This window comes from Lynx rufus, unplaced genomic scaffold (assembly GCF_022079265.1).
Source record: "Lynx rufus isolate CCGP_SWC_20201006 ecotype Redwood Valley unplaced genomic scaffold, mLynRuf1.p SCAF_11, whole genome shotgun sequence".
NCBI classification, from domain to species: domain Eukaryota; kingdom Metazoa; phylum Chordata; class Mammalia; order Carnivora; family Felidae; genus Lynx; species Lynx rufus.
The window spans coordinates 14,087,882-14,107,732 of record NW_025814825.1 but is presented as its reverse complement, the minus strand read 5'-3'; the positions used below and the strand labels follow the sequence as shown (position 1 = coordinate 14,107,732).

Genomic DNA, 19,851 nt, shown 5'->3' with positions numbered 1-19,851 from the left:
ACTGTTATTTGTACGTATTTATACTCTTGCCACCGTCTGATGTTGCTGAGGGCCATCTGATTCGCTCAGCTTCTGGATGCTGCTCTCACGTTGGAAAAGTTGGAACAGAGTGGACGGAGCCTGATGACCTTGTTTTCTCCCCTCTCACGTTGTTCTTTTTCTGAATGTGTTGCTCGGCACAGGAGTCAGCCCCTTTATGCCCAGCCTCCCTAACGCCACTTGCCTAGAGACACGCAGGCCAAGAAGAAACCATCTCTGCTGCTGTCCCCCGTGCTCCCTTTCAGGGATTTCTTTCTGCCGACTTGCACCTCCTGTCTGATATATAATACAGAGATCAAACACTTCTCTTCTGTTGCATTTGTTTGTTTGAGGGATAATTACAAATAATATCTGAGGGATGATTATCAAACTGAAAATAAGAGAGGTGACATATTTGAGTGACCGAGAAGAGGCCTTCTTCCGAGGGCAAGAATTTATCTGCAGAAATATTAGCTACATTCGTTCTGAAAAGCCACCTCCCGGGGGCCTGGAAGAGCCTCTACTAGCCAGAAGCCACCAGGAGCCACCAGCGGCAGTTTTGCCCTGCTGAGGCAGTAATACCCATGCCCTGAGGCAACGCCTTCTCTGGAATAGATTTTGTAGCCGAACCAACTCCCAGCTGCCCATCTCTGATGGTAATTCTACCTGCTGCTGTGGAACCAGGGCAGAGCGTGCTTTTGCGTGCAGGGTTGGTCCAGACTCTGCAGCCCTGGCAGCATGGCCTCCTCCCTCTTCCTTCCTTCTACCTCCACCCCGCATTTTTTTCCTGCTGCTTTTTAAAATTGAACAGCCCTGCAGGGAGGGGAAGTCCCTTGGCATTTTGAGTATTGAGGTGCTCAGCAGAACTGCCTGGCATCCTGTTTGTGTGTAGCTGTTTTAATTCACTCTCTAATAGGTCATTTGGCCTTACCAGCAGAGTCTTAAACTAAACTTGATAATCCTTATGTCAGCAGTGAGGCTCAGGCCAAACATCCAAAAGTGCAACCCTGAGTGATGATTTGAGGGAAGTTTTGAAGCCTTTATTCCCTGGCTGTGTCTGGCTGGCTTCTGCCTGGTGCCTCCTCGGGTCATGCTGTTAACATCCCTCATGCTCACTGCGGCTAAGACAGGCAGGTGGTCCGGGAGAGCAGAGTGAACGAAGGACTCTCACGTTCACGTTCACGTTCCCATTCCGTGTAAGGAGCCCTTTCGGTCACTGGAGATGGGACTTGTGCTCTGGTGACGTGCCGGCTCTTGGTGCCCCTTTAACGGATGTGTGCAGAAGCAGGAGTGACGTGCCGATGGTAGAAGAGCTACTCCACTGATTCACAGCCTTCTTGCCGCGGTTCTGATGCAGGCACTGATGTTATCGGGACCTCCTCCCACAGACTGGCCTTCACCTTGCTCCCTGGGGCTGCGGTGTCCCAGGCCTTCTGGAAGTACATTATGTCCTCTCTGTATTGGCTATTATTAGCTATTATTATTGGCCCTCTCACCACTTGATTCACTGCAGTTTGTGGTTTCAGACATTAAAAGTGGCATTTTGGGCAGAGTTAGGGCTGTATTTGGAGATGATTCTAGGAAAATAAGTACCTGCCGGCCACTCTGTCTTTTATTCTGAAGCAGGTGTTCCTATTCCAGTCTGTTTATTCTAAAGGCAGTGTCCCTATTCCAGTCTTTAAAAATACTACAGCCCTGTGAGACCAGATGATGACTGCAGAGGCTGTAAGTTGTCACAGTTCCTACTAAACCTTTTCATTTTTTTCTTTAAAGGAAACTCTGCTCTTTGGTTCCTATGATGATGGATTAATGGTTATAGTCAGTGAGTGATGATCGTAATCAGAGCTCAAAATTCCATCTCATAATTGATCTTGCTGTAGTGCAGCACATCCTTGTAAAGCATTGTCGCTGTTTAAAGATGGAGAAATTGGGGGAAAGAGTGGCTATGTGGTCATTGACAGGAAAGCATTAGTCTGCCCTAAGAACCATTTTGACCTCTCTCTCAATAGAAAAGAAGTTTCTATCTCTGGTTTTCAGACCAATTTGTGTTTTGTCTGTGTGTAGAGGAACAAGGCTTAGTATGAATAGGCTGGGTTGTGTTCTTTTGTGATATTTAGGAAGAATCCATAGGAGTACAGTCTTTATGAGTATTTTAAAAGTAGATGGGAGGCTTTTTTTTTTTTTTTGACCCCTGGATGCATTGGATCTCCGTTTTCCTTCTTGTCTCCTATCTCCCACATTTACTTGCTTCAGAAGTAATGTCGCATGTAGCCAGAAGAAAAATGTAAAGTACCGAAAGGCTTGAGAATTTGAATTGCATGCTACCTGGGCAGAGATCCAGAATCTTTTTTTTTTTCCTTAGGTGAGGGGAATTTTAACAAAACTTTGAAATAAAGCTTATTTGTGGGGAAAAAACCTTTATTTGTGATCCTAATTCTAAGTGAGATTAGTACTGTGACCTATGCAGAGCTGTGATATTCTTCAGACCTATTATATTTTCAGTCCGGTGCCCATTACTTTCTGTCTACTACCTAAAGCCTTCCTCTTGGACGTGCAGGCCAATTTCATGAAGAGCATTTCTGACATATACCGTTATTTGTTCTGTTGCTTTTCAGAGAGGATCTGCCGGGGCCGTGCTGATCGTTTTTCACATCATTTGTTTCTCATTCTTGGCCACAGAGCCACGTGAACACTTTCTTTGCAGTCTGATTCACGCACGTAGCCCAAGGATGGCACTTCTCCACTTGGCATTCTTTGGCATAGATTTGTTATTCGAACCGTGGCCCTCAAAACACACTGGCTTGTGGGTGTGGCCTTCTACTGGCCCGTGTTCTGGGCCTGGTCCTGGGGTCTCTTAAATTTATATCCCAGTGTTAGTGGTTCTGGCCTATCTGGTTCCTTTCTTTTAAATGGAGCTAATACGGGGCGCCTGGGTGGCACAGTCGGTTAAGCGTCCGACTTCAGCCAGGTCATGATCTCGCGGTCCGTGAGTTTGAGCCCCGCGTCAGGCTCTGGGCTGATGGCTCAGAGCCTAGAGCCTGTTTCCGATTCTGTGTCTCCCTCTCTCTCTGCCCCTCCCCCGTTCATGCTCTGTCTCTCTCTGTCCCAAAAATAAAAATAAACGTTGAAAAAAAAATTAAAAAAAAAAATAAATGGAGCTAATAAAGCTCAGCTCTGGTTTACATCACAGCAATTTTTTGAAGGGTTAACAAGCTGGGCTTATTGAGATACTTTTAGATCCTTAGAGGAAAGGTGTGATTTAACCACAGCAAGGTTTCATGCTGGGATTGCCTTCCTACAGAACCCCAAGTGCTTGTCAGACTATCTTCCATTCATGCTCATACCATCCTCCCTGCTAGGGAGGCAGGTGGGTAAACATTGTTATTAAGTACAAAATAGTGTTATTACTGTTACTCTTATCTGAAAACGGGGTAATTGTAAAAAAGTAGAACTTGGTAAAACAGATTATGGAAGAAAAACACTGGGGAAAACCTTAGAGTATCATGCTCTTGACGTTGCTGTTTACTTTGGGTCTCAAAAGTCTGATTGCTATACATGAAAACAATAGGAAACATTCCTTCTTCTGGAGAAATGGGACCCGGCACATCCTTCTACATACTTGCATTAACTGAATACCAGTACTTATTTTCTGTTGCACTACTTTCTTTATGTTCTAAGGGTTAGTTTAACTCACATCTACCAGGAATGAGTATACATTTCATAGGACTTCTATACGTTGGATCTATTTTGGACTTCAAAACTGGATTTCCTCACAGTGTAGTCATGTTGGACAGCATATAGTTCCCTGGGGCCTCTCAGCACAAGAATTGGATTTCCGTAAAAGAGAGATCTTTGGAGAGAGGAGGCCACTACTCTGTCTAAGATGGAAGAGAGGGAACAAGCCTCATTTGGGAAGCCAGTTGGGCAGAGGTCCCCAACAGATCTGTCATTGTGCTGTTGAGGATCGGCCATTCATTCAGTTCTGTGGCTTGAGGTCACAGATAGAAGGCCCCTTTCCACCCTCTTCCCACCTGTGTCTGAGACTTTTAGTCTCATCTTGCAGCCTAGTCACACATGGAGTTATTTCTGGTCTTTCGTGGTTGTGTCACAGGTCCTAGGAAGGGAGAAGTAGGTCTGAAAGGAATGCAAGGAAAAATGACCACAGTTAGCCTTTAAATCTTGCTGTTTGTTTTCTTTCAGTGTATACCACGACATTACTAGAAATCAATAATTCTCTCTGTGTTCTCTCTAGGAAACAAACATGTACAAACTAAGAAATGATAGGCTTCACAGATCATGTGAACAGAGGAAAGCAGGATGGTTGGATTTTATCTGTCATGGAAGCCTTGGCTTTGACCTATTAAAAAAACAAAATTCAACTGAGTACATTTAAAGATCTGATTGACTTTATTAAATGATTCATGAATCCGGCAGCATCCGATCCTTGCAGATAAAAAGGAGCTCCAAGGAGACATACAAAATGGAAGGCTTTTATTGGAAGAAGGGAGTTGGGCGCGAAAAAGCAGTTTCTAGCAAAGAATGGTTTGTTTCAGGCAAGGTCACCTTCCTTTAGGGTGAAGGCAGGGGTCTGTCAGGCAGATGACCTCACCAGTACTTACCAGGTAATTCCAGATTGGTGAAAGGTCACATTCCTGGGAGAGGCTGAAACTGTAGTGAGGTTAGTTATTAAGTCTTTGCTGGCGTCGGGCTTAGCATAGGTGACTCCATTTGGGGCCTGCTTTTATTTGTTTATTTTTTAACAGAGCAAAAATGTTTCATCTTGATAATCCACACTTCTGTCTTTACTTGGTGAAAGGAAAGGTTTGTTCAGTTATTCGGTGAAGGATAGCAGCTGCGTGCACAACAGTTTTCAAATGTTGTATTTATACTTACTTAGATTTACGTTTTTCTTCTTAAATTGTCCAGTTTGGTACTTATTAATTACAAGTAGTATCATGAATGTTTGAAGTCTTAAATTGTAATTTTATTTCCTTATCAAATATTTGTAGTTTTGTGTAGCTGTTTATCGTTATGTTCCTGTACAGCAGGCTTTTTTTAAAATGCTGGCTTCCAGCACAACAGGGCTCTGTGTGAGTGTGTGTCAGAGATGTTTTCAGAAAGAAAGTGGCTTAGGTTTCAAAATTCCCAAGGGAGTTGTTATAAAACAACAGTGAGGAGAAAAAACTCAGCATGATTTAAATACCTCAACATGATTCTTTTTTAATTTAAATTTTTCCTGTTAGGTCTTTTATTTCCCAAACAATAGACTGCTTTGCTCTTCCTGAACTACTTTAGGCTAGAGAGAATTTTTTTGAGTTTAAGCTCTTTCCTCTTTCCTGTCTCAGGTACCTAATTAAATAGAGCCACTTGTGCTTATGTTCATCCAGAATTCCAGTAGAATTCTTCCAGCTGAACTAGAGCAATCCCACAGCAGGTTCCGGATACAAAGGTGGCAAGGAAAGTAGGAGTAGCAGGTGAAAGAATGTGCTCATTTCAGTCACCTCAGCGTGACTGGCTGGGGTGCCCTCACTGGGGCTTGAGCTGGGGTGTTGGAAGGGGCACCACCCACAGAAAGGGGCTGGGGGTGCAGGGGTACAGGAGCCCAGGTTCCAGAAGTTAGGCTGCCTAGGCTTACATCTCCATTTGCCTTTCTTTTTCTTCTCCAGCTTTATGAATCTCAATTTTGCACCCTTTACTGGCCATGTACCTGTGGGCAAGTTACTTAAGCCTTTTAAACTTCAAGTTCAGCTATAACATGGGAACTAATAATTAGTATCTGCTCCTTGGGGTTTTGAGGATCCAGTCAGATGGCCTCATGAAGCCCAAAGCATAATGCCTGGCACATACTTGCCCAGTAAGTTGGCCAGTAACAATCTTTATTTTATTAGTGTTGTCAATACATACGTACTGTTCACTCTGATTTTTTAATAGACATTTAATAATACCGGCATTGGTAACTTTGTTAAAAAAAATCTCCTATTTTGGGGGCACCTGGGTGGCTCAGTTGGTTAAGCATCCAACTCTTGATCTCAGTTCAGGTCTTGATCAGTTCAGGGTTATGAGTTCAAGCCCTGCGTTGGGCTCCGCATTGGGCCTGAAGCCTACTTTAAAAAAAAAAAAAAAAAAAAAAAGAATCTCCTGTTACAATGCATTTGAGTTCATAAAAATTTAAATGGACCTGGTAAAAACCACCATAAGGGAAGTCAAAAGACAAATGACAAAGGAAGGGGGGATATATTTGCAATTCATACCATAGACAAAAGGGTTTACTTCTCTACTGTATAAAGAACTACTAGTCACTAAAACAATAGACAGTTGTAAAGTTTTTAATGGTGATATGCTTCTATTTAACTGTGCTACAGATTTCATGTTGTGAATACATATATACTCTGAGCAAAACGGGAAAACTTTAGGTTGGAGCGGGGCTTGGGACACATGTTGCCAAAGAAACGGCCATGAGTGTGTAAACAGACCTGAAATTTTTGTTTTTCCCCATAAGATAGCTCCCTCTCAGAAACGCTCTGTTACTGTCCATGGTACCCTCATATTTACTCTGTCATCCAGGATTTTTCTTATCTCCTTTTCCTGACTCCTCCATCTCCAGAAAGTCACTGAGTCTTTTCTGTGTTTCATTCAGAGCAGAGTATCTCTGCTCCAGTCTTTCCAGTCATGCAACTACTAATCTCTGTCATGACTGAGCTGCTGCCCTGGTTTCCTTTACTTTGTCTTGTTCCCTCGTCCATTCGGCACAGTATACCACAGCCAGATCAATTTCCCTAAAACAGGGTTTCATGTTGGGCCACCAACCTGCTCAGAGACCTTCAGTGGTTCCCCACCATCTAGAATGGAGTCTGACTTCTGAACCAGACCCTCAGGGTCCCTTAATGTGATTCACCGTCCTATGTCTCTCGACTTAGTCTTTCTCACTATGATTTTTCAGGGACCCTCCAAACACCTAACCTGGTCTGCTTGACCCTGCTGCCCATGCCCATTTCTGCCTTCATGCTAATCTCCTCCTTCTGTTTTCTGAGTCTTATACTTGCTGCAAGCCCCAGCTCAGTTCCCATCTCCTCTAGATAGCTGTCCTAGGTGCCCAACCTCAGCGCCCATTGTTTTCTTGCCTTGATGCATTTACTGATTGCCTGTACCTCCCCTCTCACACTTAACCTTTGCCACCTTTGTTGTCTTCGGTAAACTTTTTCATTGAAGCAGGACATACTACAGAAAAGTACCTAGATCACAGAGTAAGTCAGTAACTTTTCACGAGGTGGACACACCCGTGTCATCCACGTTTCTCTCTTCTGATTCACACCCTGTCTCCCTAACTGGATGGTAAGCACCTGGGAGACAGAACCAAATCGCATGCCTTTGCATAAAAATGCATCACATCAGGTACTCGGTGACATTTCAGATCAGGAATTGGAGCTAAGAAAGGGGTCTAGGTTTTAACAAATAAGAAATACATAGAAATTTAAAGGAGTACACGAAATTTCCATTACTAACTACAAATTCTTTCTTGACAACTAGTTAACAGTTGAGGCACGATTAGAGGGAATATAGCTTTGGCGAGTCCTGTTCAAGGATTCCTAGATGGTGACTGTATGTAAATAAGACCTTTAAATCTGTTGCCAACAAGGCCATGTCATACTTTCTCTTTTCAGACATAATGTTCACAGACATATGCAGCATGAGTTTTTGTTGTCATTGTCTCCAGCAAATATTTATTGATCACATGCATCCTACTAGGTGCGGTTCCAGTGTACGGTGCTATTCAGCTGTGAATAACATAAAAGATCCTTCCTCTGTAGAGCTTATATTTTAATGAGTCACTAGAAATAGTTGACAGAACTGAAAGAAAGGCTTAAGACTAAAGATACAAGGACTAAACAATACGATAACTGACAAATTGTTACAAAATCCTCATCAACATACAGAGAGAAAAAGAACATGGAGATAGGAGGGGCTAAAGGAAGATTAGCACCACCCTAGGGGTTTCTGGGTAAGAAATCCATTTATGATATTATCAAAAGGTATGAAAGAGGATGGCTACTCAGAAAGGTAAAACAAGTTCAGGGTTAGAGAGAACAGAGAGATGTCAAAACCATCATAGGAAATACTCAATTTTCAAGAGCACCTTACAGTTTATAAGGAAGGTACTTTGACTTGTTCCTCTTACTGGATTTTTGCCCACTCTGATCTCGTACAGTGGGTGGTATCATCTACGCACAGTCATGCAGCTCCCGTGTGCCGGGTGTAAGTTTACGCTGGCTGCAGCACTCTCCCATGCTGCTCTTATCACCATATTTACTATTTACTTTAAACCTAAAGCATGAGGATCTCTCTGGCAGATCACGCCGTCTACAGGTTATCCGCATAAGGCAAGGTAAAGTTACAGGGGTATCACTTGCCAGCTCCCAGCTGTGGCTCTGTCACTTGGAAACATAGGCAGAGGGAATGGAAGGTAGAGGACCCACCCATAGGCTGCTAATCCTTAAAAAGTAACTTGTTGAAAGTGTTATGAGTTCCCTTTTAGTTTAGTTTTGTCTTGTCTTTTATTGCCCCTTTGGTGATACCTTTTTAGCATGTAGAAGGCTTGGGTTTGCAAAGCTATAAATCTGCCAGTCTTGTCGACATGGCTTTCACTTCAAATTAACGTTCAGCAAAGGGATTAGCAGATAACCGTTTCGGGCTGTATTTCTTTACACAAAAGGGTGGATATGGTTTGAACAGGCTGCCAAAGCCAGGAAGAGAAGTTAATTGTATAAATCAATGCAGGCAAGAGCTGATCACCTTTCTGAAAGACAAGACAATGCAGCATACAACCTCTAAATAGATCTTTGGGGTCAAGTTGATGTCATGTTGAAGGATCAATATTTACGGGGCTTTATAAAGTTAGCCTTTAATGAACCCCAGGCATTTTGCTAGGTCATTAATTGCAGGAAGAGGAAAGGCAACAGCTATTGAAGTCCATGGCTGTGGAGCTTGTGTAAAAATAAGTGAAGAGACGGTCACTTGCTTATGTGCAAACGTCCCATCCTAGGTTCTCCCCAAGCATTGTTGGGTTTGTGTATAAAAGACTTTCTTGAGATTTTACTGACATTTTAAGAAACGGCAACTCTTGTATCCTAACAGAAGGCAGACCCTTTACACTTCAACAACGTTATCTAAGCAGTTAATTTTCCTAAGCAGGGATGAGTTCTGATTATCATTTTAGATTCTGCCTTATAATTGTGCTAATCACAAGGGCCGGTCCCTCTCAGAGTATGACTCATCCCTCTCTCTGATACCCTTGAAAGCTTTTAGAGTGAAGAATTGGGGCACCTGGCTGGTTCAGTTGCTAGAGGGTAGAGCATGTGACTCTTGATCTTGGGATCATGAGTTCAAGCCCCAGGTTAGATATGGAGCCTACTCTAAAAAAATAAAATAAAATATTTTTTTAAAAAGTGAAGAATTATAATATAAACTTACTTTAGGATGCTAGCTTGAATCCAAGTCAGGGGGAAGGTTGTTGATAAATATTATCATTTTTGGGGTGCCTGGGTGGCTCAGTCAGTTGAGCGTCCGACTTCAGCTCAGGTCATGATCTCACGGTTCATGGGTTCGAGCCCCCGCGTTGGGCTCTGTGCTGACAGCTCGGAGCCTGGAGCCTGCTTCGGATTCTGTGTCTCCCTCTCTCTCTGCCCCTCCCCTGCTCACACTCTGTCTCTGTCTCTCAAAAATAAATAAATAAATAAATAAATAAGTAAGTAAGTAAGTAAGTAAATGTAAAAAACAATTTTTTTTTAATATATTATCGTTTGCACGTGTAATATCATCCAGTAGAAGACTATTTGGTATATATAAGTGTTCTGTATTCCTCACGAGGTTGTCAGGATCACTCCTGGGTTAGGAACCTTCTCTTCTATTTATTTTAGTCAGTGCTTCTACCAAATGTTGTTGACTAGTTGGAGGAAGGTACCATATCAAATTTTCTCTTGACTGTCATAAGACCCCATCGAGGGTCCTGTCAAGTCAGGGCTGAAAATCATAGAGACAGCTTTGTTGGGCCCTGGGAGTCAGGGTGTTTGTTATAAGTTCTTGGTCAGAGCTGCTCAGCAGATAAATTTTAAAATTGACTTTTCAGCTCTCTTCCCCTAGTGCATTTTGTTAGAGGAGGCTTTAAAATTCAGGGCGCCTTGGTGGCTCAGTCAGTTAAGGGTCCAACTTCAGCTTATGATCTCGCAGTTTGTGGGTTCAAGCTGCGCATCTGGCTCAGTGCTGACAGCTCAGAGCCTGGAGCCTGCTTCAGATTCTGGGTCTCCCTCTCTCTCTGCCCCTCCCCTGCTCACACTCTGTCTCTCTCTCTCTCTCTCTCTCTCTCTCTCAAAAATAAATATTGAAAAAAAAAATTTTTTTTAATTCACCGGAGAGAAGAGCTACTGTTCTTTTCTCACTCCCACCCACATCCAGGATCGTTTTTCAGAATAAATACCGAAAAGAAAAAGCATGAGAGGTTTGTTGGGACTGTTGCAGTGTTTTTTACAAGAGAATCTGCTATTTGCTCTTTTCACCTGTAGTTTTCTTTGGACACTCATTCGGATTTGTATTCTCTCTTTTCAGCTCTTTGAGAACTTCTACTTTGGCACCCTGAAGCTCAATTCCATTCACATCTCTCAGAGGTTCACGGTAGACAGCTTTGGGAACTACGCCTCCTGTGGGCAAATTGACTTCTCCTGAGGAGGATCTTGGGAAGCGCCAAAAATTGAACATCCTCCCGAGGTGCCAGGGGAAAGAAGATCTTTGTTTTTATTGCCAATGAGGGATGTGGAAATTTGGATGGTGACTTTCCTGGGTGGTTCCCCACAACACAGCATGGTCTCTAATATAATACTTGTCCACAGTCAGCAAACTGCCGGTCAGCCCAGGTGGTTGTGGGCACAAGGGGAACTTGTGTCTGGTACCCTTGGCTTGTTCCTCTTTCACAGGGTCTACTTTCTTTCTGAAGCTCTTCTCTGGAAACGTACCTCTCAAGCCCACTGGAGCTAAGATTCGCATTATTTCTTACACACATACTGATTTTGCCCCAGCCGTTAAGCTCTTTCATAGTAACACTTTAAAAGAGAGTTTTATTTTTTTATTTTTATTTTTTAATATATGAAATTTATTGTCAAATTGGTTTCCATACAACAGCCAGTGCTCATCCCAAAAGATGCCCTCTTCAATACCCACCACCTACCCTCCCCACCCTCCCACCCCCCCCCATCAACCCTCAGTTTGTTCTCAGTTTTTAAGAGTCTCTTATGCTTTGGCTCTCTCCCACTCTAACCTTAAAAGAGAGTTTTAAAGACATGGTTTCATTACCATCTCCACGTAAATCGAATGTCTCCAGTTTTAACCAGGTTTGATTTTTACTTCCCTTTGTACTGTAACTTTTAATCACTACCCAGAATTCCTTTGTGGTAAAAAACACACGACATAAAGTTTACATTTCTTTGTAAGTATGTAGTTCAGTAGTAGTAAGTATATTCACGTTGTTGTGAAACATCTCCAGAACTTTCTCATCCTGCAAATCTGAAACTATACCCATTAAACAACTCTCTGTGTCCCCCTCCCCCAAGTCTCTGGCAGCCACCCTTCTGCTTTCTCTTTCTATGAGCTTGACTGCTTTAGATACCGCATAGGAGTGGAATCATACGGTATTTGTCTTTTTGTGACTGGCTTATTTCACTTAGCGTGACGTCCTCAAGGTTCATCCACGTTGTGTAGTGCATGTCAGAATTTCCTCCCTTTAAGAAAGGCCAAATAATATTTTGTTTTACGTGTACCCTGTGTTTTGTTTATCCATTCAGCCACTGATGGATGCTTGGGTTCCTTGACTGTCGTGAACAGTCCTCTGTGAATACGGCTGTACAGATACCTCTTCCTGATCCTGCTTTCAGTTCCTTTACTACTCAGTTTTATCTTCAGCGAAATAACATCACGGTTTTTTTTTTTTTTTGATCTTTTACTTTGGTCTGTCCTTTTTCTTCTGAAGTTGGTACCCTTTTATGTTTGTTGGATTCCTGTTCCTTATCCTACCCCCCCACCCCCAGCCTTCCCAGGCCAGTGATGGAGTTGCAGTATCGTAGCTCCTTTGTGTCAACTCTGCGGGGCAGCAGCAGTAGAAACAGCGATGGCATCAGCAGGGCCGTGCACGGTTCCACGGGGCAGAGTCAGCTGCGGAAGGACCGTCTCCCTTCCTTGCTCCAGCCTCGCTCTCACCTTCCTCTCCTCTTCACATTTCTTCTCCCTCCATGTCCCCTCTTTCTCTTTCCTTCATTCCTTACTCTTGATTCTTTCTGTTTGAAAAGTGTGATTCTGAACCCTGTGCATTAAGGCCACTACCTAGTAAGGGCTGTGTAGAACACTCAGGTTTGCTTATCAGTGCGACTGCCCAGATCACTTGTGAATAAATGAATTTCCAGAGTTACTGTTTTTCTTTCACTCTTACACAGTTTTAGTTTGACTCCCTCAGTCAATGTATGTTGGGACACAGTGTTGCCATCACTTAGTTGCTGGCATAGCTGTTAACCGTTCCTCCAGAACTTACATGTTCGTGCCTGTAGGGTTGGTTTTTCCCCAAACACTTAGTAACATGAGATTTTATCTCGTTTACCTTCAGTGGTTGGATGGCGCGGTGTGCACGGTGCAACGAGTTCTCCCAGAGATTGTGCTGCATAGCAACGTTGACAGTGGAGTTTGGTGCCCTCACCTCATCTCCACGCATCTCTCTTACGGCCTTCTTTCTGCCACCCGCCACTGGGCAGCCTTGCCCAGGAAGTAAAGATGTCTTGTTTTGTTTTTAATGTTTTTTCATGTTTATTTATTTTTGAGAGAGAGAGAGATGAGTGAGTGCAAGTGGGGGAGGGACAGCGAGAGAGAGAGAGAGAGGGAAGGAGACAGGATCTGAAACAGGCTCCATGCTGATAGCAGAAAGCCGGATGCGGGTTCGAATTCAGGAACCATGAGGTCATGACCTGAGCTGAAGTCGGACACTTAACTGACTGAGCCCCCCAGATACTCCTAAAGAGGTCTTATTTTGGATGTTAGAGATTTATGACTTGTGTTTCTAGTAAATTTATCTTTGGAAAATGTAACTTTATATACCAAATCCTCAATTATTTTTTTTTAAGATTTTATTTTTTAAGTAATCCCTACACCCAATGTGAGGCACGAACTTACAACCCTGAGATGAAGAGCCACATGCCAAGCACCCCCAAATCCTAAATTCATAATAGAATCGGAACTTCTGTTATTTAAAATTTAGAGGCAACTGTGCATTTTAAGGACATATTGTATTATTAAGTAATTTTTCACAAGTAATTTACCTCTTTCAGTCTCCTCTCATGACTTTATGGTGGATTTTTCCAGAGGCTACGTGACGTAGTGACATCATCACTCTGATGGCTAATGGAGCGTGTGCTTATGTATTTTTGTATTTCCTAGAATCTTGTAAGTTGTAGAAATTCATAAGAATCTCTCAAGATTCAGGGTCCCCTCTCACCAAATTGTAATGCAGTTCGTATTGGAAGATTTGCTGTGTTTATAATCAAATCTCCTTAAATATTATCAGTTAGTATTTCATCCTGTATTGAAATAGAGTTAAATTGCAGCTAACATCACTCCAGCCAGTTTTTGAGGCACTGACTTCACCCAGCTCCTCAAAGAGGAGGAGGGAAGACAATCCCACTGCAATTATTACACAAGATCTGTACTGTTATATAAGGAATTTTGGCATGGAGAATAATTTTGATTTTTTTGGAGGGGACACAGTTTGCCCCAGATGAACTCCTTACCCATGGTAGAAGCATGATGAATGTTACTTATAGTGGTTATTTTTTTAAGTGAGCTCCAGAGTTTACTACGTTGGACATTGATGAGAATCCAGCTTCGTAAAGACACAAAGTTTGCTTCAGGTTCGCTTTTGTGTTGTGCTCTTTTCCTGGAGCTGACAGGAACCCGATGGCACCAGAGGTATATTGAGTTGAGAAACACCTCTCAAATTCTTTTAAAAAATTTTTATTTTATTTTATTTTTTTAAATTTTTTTTTAACGTTTATTTATTTTTGAGACAGAGAGAGACAGAGCATGAACGGGGGAGGATCAGAGAGAGGGAGACACAGAATCTGACAGGCTCCAGGCTCTGAGCTGTCAGCACAGAGCCCGACGTGGGGCTCAAACTCACGGGCCGCGAGATCATGACCTGAGCTGAAGTCGGATGCTCAACCGACTGAGCCACCCAGGCGCCCCCCCAAAAAATTTGTTTAATATTTATTTATTTTTGAGACTGAGAGAGACAGAGCATGAATGGGGAAGGGTCAGAGAGAGAGAGGGAGACACAGAATCTGAAGCAGGTTCCAGGCTCTGAGCTGTCAGCACAGAGCCCGACGTGGGGCTTGAACTCACAGACCATGAGATCATGACCTGAGCCGAAGTCGGAAGCTTAACCGACTGAGCCACCCAGGTGCCCCTCAAATTCTATCTTAATGCCTATAGGGAACATGGATATCAAAGCCCCAGGATGCTATAGCTGTTGTGGCTGTTTTATTAATAGCTTTTTGGTTGTTAATAACAAAATTTTTAAATTTTTTTTCAATGTTTATTTAGTTTTGAGAGACAGAGCATGAGTAGGGAAGGGGCAGAGAGAGAGGGAGACACAGAATCCAAAGCAGGCTCCAGGCTCCAAGCTGTCAGCACAGAACCGACATGCGGCCTGAATCCACCAACTGCGAGATCATGACCTGAGCTGAAGTCAGAGGCTTAACCAACTGAGCCACCCAGGCACCCCTAATAAAATGTTTTTTAAACAAAAGATAAAGTAAATTCACTTTGTGAAAAATAATCTAGCGGTACATTCATGCTTTATGTTTTTTTCAATATGCATTTTATACTTCAGTTTAAATGTTGTTTTAAAAACAAATTTCATCCTCCAGAGGTTAGTCCTCCCTATGCATTTAAGCACATATCATATATCATACTGTTAAATAGTTTTTCACAAATAATAAATAATATTCGTGGAATGCTCACATTTGTCATTTATTTGTGTATACGCTCATTTAATCTTTACAACAGCCCACTTAAGTTGGTATTATTCATTACCCTCATTTTACAAACTGAGGCTTCACAAGGTTAAGAAATTTGCCTGAGGTCATAACAAGCTTATACCACCAATTCTTAAAATGTGATCCGTGGACCCCCTGTGAGTCCCTGAGAACCTTTTAGGGCTGTATGTGGTCCACACTATCTTCTTAAAAATACTAAGGTGTTATTTGCCTTTTTCATTCATTCTCTCATGAGTGTACAGTGGAGTTTTCCAGAGGCTATGGGACATGTGACATCATCACTGATGGTTAATGGAATATGTGCTTGTATATTTTGTGTTTTCTAGAATTTTGTAAGGTTGGCAGGTTTACATTATGTTTTTAGACTTTAACTCCTTTTGCTCTCAGTACTTCTGTACTCCAGCTACCTGTTTTCAGTTTTATCTGCTGTTACGGCTGAATTACATGCCTGAGAATTTATATGTTGAAGCCCTAACCCCTCAGTAGCTCAGAATTGCAACTGTGTTTGGGGACAGGGCCTTTAAAGAGGTGATTAAGTAAAAATGAGGCTGAGGCTTTTAGGGTGAGCCCTAATCCAGTCTGACTGATGTCCTTATAAGAAGAGGAACTTTGGACACACAAAGAAACATCAGATCCCTGGCCTCCAAGGTCCACCCCCTGGGTCTGTCTTCAAAAAGGGTTGGCGATGACATCACCAAGGCAACCGGTGATTGCAAGGGTCTGAGGATTTCAGTGAAACTGACCTTCTAGCACAGACAGGCCCCAATTGAGGTAGTTCCTTCTGCCTTGCCCTGATCCAGGGGCTGCAATGCTGATGGCTGCTGACTTCCTGACATGAACAGTGATGTGGAGAAATGTCCAGTTAAGAACTAGAAAAGAAAATATTTTTTTTTTTAATTTTTTTTTTCAACGTTTATTTTTCGGACAGGGAGAGACAGAGCATGAACGGGTGAGGGGCAGAGAGAGAGGGAGACACAGAATCAGAAACAGGCTCCAGGCTCCGAGCCATCAGCCCAGAGCCTGACGCGGGGCTCGAACTCACGGACCGCGAGATCGTGACCTGGCTGAAGTCGGACGCTTAACCGACTGCGCCACCCAGGCGCCCCGAAAAGAAAATATTTCAATAAAGGATTGTTTGACAACCAAAGGAAAAAAAAAATCTGTGCATGCACAGAGGAAAGACCATGTGTGACACAGCAAGAAGGCAGCTAGCTATCTGCAAGCCAGGAAGAAAGACAAACCTCAGGACAAACCAAGCCTACCAACACCTTCATGTTGGACTTGTACTCTCCAGAACTTTGAGAAAATGCATTTCTATTGTTTAAGCCACCCAGTTTGTGGTATTTTGTTATGGCAGTCCTAACAAACTAATATGCCTGTGCTTTTTTTTTTTTAAAGTTTATTTATTTTGAGAGAGAGCATGAGTGGAGGAGGGGCAGAAAGAGAGAAAGGGAGAGAGAGAATCCTATGCAGGCTCCACACTCCTAAGCGTGGAGCCTGATGTGGGGCTTGAACTCCCGAACCATGAGATTGTGACCTGAGCTGAAATTAAGTTGGACACTTAACTGACTGAGCCCCCCAGGCACCCCAGTAATATGCTTATTCTAATGCAGGAGCTAATCTGTGTGTCTTGAGCCAGACATTAAAGAAACTTGCAAAAAATGTAAGTGCCCTCTTCTAGATTTTTTGGGGGGGGGAATATAGTTGTGTTTCACAAAATACGTTATTTTGTTAATATGTAATGGGTTCATTACTCTTCTTTTTAAATAAGCATTTTTTTCCCCGATTCTCAGGGGTTTCTTTAAAGATCTGATTCTTTTTAAAGAGCAGTTTTAAGTTCACAGCAAAATTTAGAGACAGGCTTAGTTTTATTTTCAAGTACAATAGATGATATCTATATCTATATATCTTACATAAACCAAAGTTACATAAACCAAAGTTCTATTGAGGATTCCTCAATAGACTTTTAGTGTAAAGGACTCCTGAGACCAAAAAGTTTGAGAACTGCTATACTACACTATACTTCTTCCAAATAGGATCATATTACACATGAGCTTCTCTAACAAGCTCTTCTCATCCGGCAATATATAGTGGGACATTAGTTGTCAATACAGGTTACATTATTATTATTATTAATTATTTTGTTATTTTAGAGCAAGCACATGTGCACAGGGGAGAGGGGCAGAGGGAGGGAGAGAGAGAATCCCAAGCAGGCTCCATGCTCATCATGGAGCCCGACAAGGGGCTTGATCCCACAACCCTGGGATCATGACCCCAGCTGAAATCAAGAGTGGGGCGCTCAACTGACTAAGCTACCCAGGCGCCCCCTACCTATATTATTTATAATGTCTGTGCACCAGTCCATTGTGTGTATGTATTGTACTTTAACTAGTTGGTCCCTGAGTAATGGACAATGAGTTGGTTTCCAGGTATGGCTATTATAAACAATTCTGGATTGAATATCTTTATGCATTTTTTTAATGCTTGTGAAGTCATCCAGAAATGAGATTAAATGGTTTTAAAGATGTGGTTAGATTTAAATTTCTTATTTGGAAATGAGGGTTCTTCCATTTTGTATTGCTAAATATTAAATACAAACAGAAAAATGCATGAAACATACATACCATTTAACAAATACACCCGGCAGCTTTGGGGCCCATTGGTCTGAAAAGGCTGACCTGCTAGTAATTCTCTCATAGTTTGGGAAAAACTTTTCTTCTTTATAAATTTCAACTGTCCATTTTCTACAGCTCTTTTACCTGTCATCTGGAAAATTGGATTCTTTCTTCTAAATTAGCTTTCCTATTATTAGCTTAACTAACAGTCCTGGACTCCTGTGGGTTTGCTTTCAGGGCAAATCAACTGACCCAGCTTGAAGGTGTGGCCCAAGACCAGTTTCTCTGGAGGAGCTGCCCAGGACTGTGGGAAACATTTTGACCTTCAAAAGTCTGGAAACATCTATTGTCTTATTGATGGGCATCTTGTCAGTGCCCTTCCAAACTCTTTATCAGGCAACTTTGGTAATTCTAGAAGATCAGGGACTTCATGAGATAGTACTGGAAAGGGAGAGCTATATCTAGAATCTACTGCCTCAGTGCCTTGGTGGTCCACACTTAGCTTTGCTAGAAGATTAGGATTGAGATGATGTGGGGAAATGGCAAGTTTTAGCACATCTTCAGAACTATGGTACATCAGAGCCTTCTCTTCCCAACCTGAGAGAATAACTAACATTTTGGAAATGCCCACTGTGCTCAAGCACTTAATATGTGATTTTGCGTGAGTTTCACAACAATCTTCTGAGATCTTCTGCAATCTGTAATAGAAACGAGATTAGGGAATTTGCCCAATAACACAGCTAACAAGCGGGATCACCCCCAGTCTGACAACAGACTGTGTTCTTCCACTATACCATGCTGCTATAAAACCCGGCCAGGTAGCTTTATTTACTGGGAGATGAAGAGATCAATGGCCAGGGCCTCACTGCAGCACCACCTCTAAATCCAACCGCAAAGCAAAAAGAAAACACGGAAAAGGAGCTATTGTTTTCTGTTTTCCCAAAGGGATCCCAACCCAAGCCATTGATGCGATCAGAATTCCCAGGCAGGCCAGATTCAGGGTGACTACGAACTGTATTACCTGTGTTTTTTTCCTACCGATTAAGATCATGTGTTTCATTGCCTTTGTTTTTTTTGTTTTGTTTTGTTTTTTTTAAATATCACAGCAGCCAAGTCTTTTTATAAAAACACAGTCTAGGGCTTGGGTCCCAAAAGTTCCTTATGTTTTGTCCTGTCAGATTCTCTGTTTCCTCTTCAATTTATCTGTAATGTAAGCCTCACCCCATTTCTGCTCTGATCCTGGGACTGCCCAGCCTCCAGCCTTTCCAACTGGTATGTCAACACATTTCTACAGGTAATGATAAGGGTCACAATATTAACAAAAACCTGAACACCTCAAAACCAGCCTCCCCCCGCAACCCCCTTCCCCAGTGGCTTATTAAAATCAACTTGAAGTCAAAACCATGAACAAATGTGCCTTTTCCAAATTTGCAGCCTCAAGGCAGATGAAATGGTCAAACGTGTTTGCCTTTTAGGGTTGCCCTAGGAAGAGCTAACAAAAGGGGTGACGGCCCTTAAACAGCTGCTTGGGGAGAAGGACATCTGCCTCTTTTACCAGCCATTCAGTGCTCAGGCCTTGCCTTGAAAAAAGCACGCAGGGCTGGGAAGCAATAGTTCTGGGGCAGCCAGTTGTTATATGGCTTTTGTCTTAACGAAGTCACCCATTACTGTTGGAGCCATAAGTCTGCAGGAAGCCAGCTGTCAGGGCTGTGGCACAGGCCCCTCTGGGTGGCAGGCAAGGGGAGACAGAGTGTCTGTGGCCAAATTCCCTTTTAGACACCTGAGCCTGGCTGGCTTTGTAACTGGAGAGATTTGTGTCCTCCCCACTCCCATCTTCCCTGGGGAGACCACGGGGCGCTTTCTCTTGCCCTCCACCCTTGGAGAGACATCGGGGACATCTCGGGCTTTGGATTCCTTGGTTTGCAACTCCCCAAGTGCTTAGCTGGGCTGGGTTCTGCTTCGGTTGGCTGGCGTTTGGCGCTCTCATCTAGCGCTTCCCTTTGAAATCTACCCCCTCCTTTTTTTTTTTTTTTTTTTTTTTAAACCAGGTATGATGATGTCAAACGTGATGCTGATGCTACAGTTACAGACACGGCCCCTGCTGGCGCAGCCTCTCTGATTTTCTCTCCCTCTCCGCG

At 42.8% G+C, this 19,851-nt stretch overlaps 1 protein-coding gene across 3 annotated transcripts in view; it reads left to right on the top strand.

Moving 5' to 3' along the window:
• Positions 1-19,837, top strand: part of ASCC1 (activating signal cointegrator 1 complex subunit 1) — a 114,339-nt gene extending 94,502 nt beyond the window's left edge. Inside the window, exons 10-11 of one of the 3 annotated variants that reach the window (XM_047072913.1) lie at positions 10,618-10,776; positions 12,659-12,842. In XM_047072913.1, coding sequence (XP_046928869.1) covers positions 10,618-10,734 — 117 coding nt within the window. In that variant the 3' untranslated portion in view covers positions 10,735-10,776; positions 12,659-12,842. Of the gene's footprint in view, positions 1-10,617; positions 10,777-12,658; positions 12,843-19,761 lie in introns of those variants that run through there. The other 2 variants (XM_047072915.1, XM_047072917.1) reach the window with 2 other exon arrangements.
• Positions 19,838-19,851: the final 14 nt, after the last annotated feature.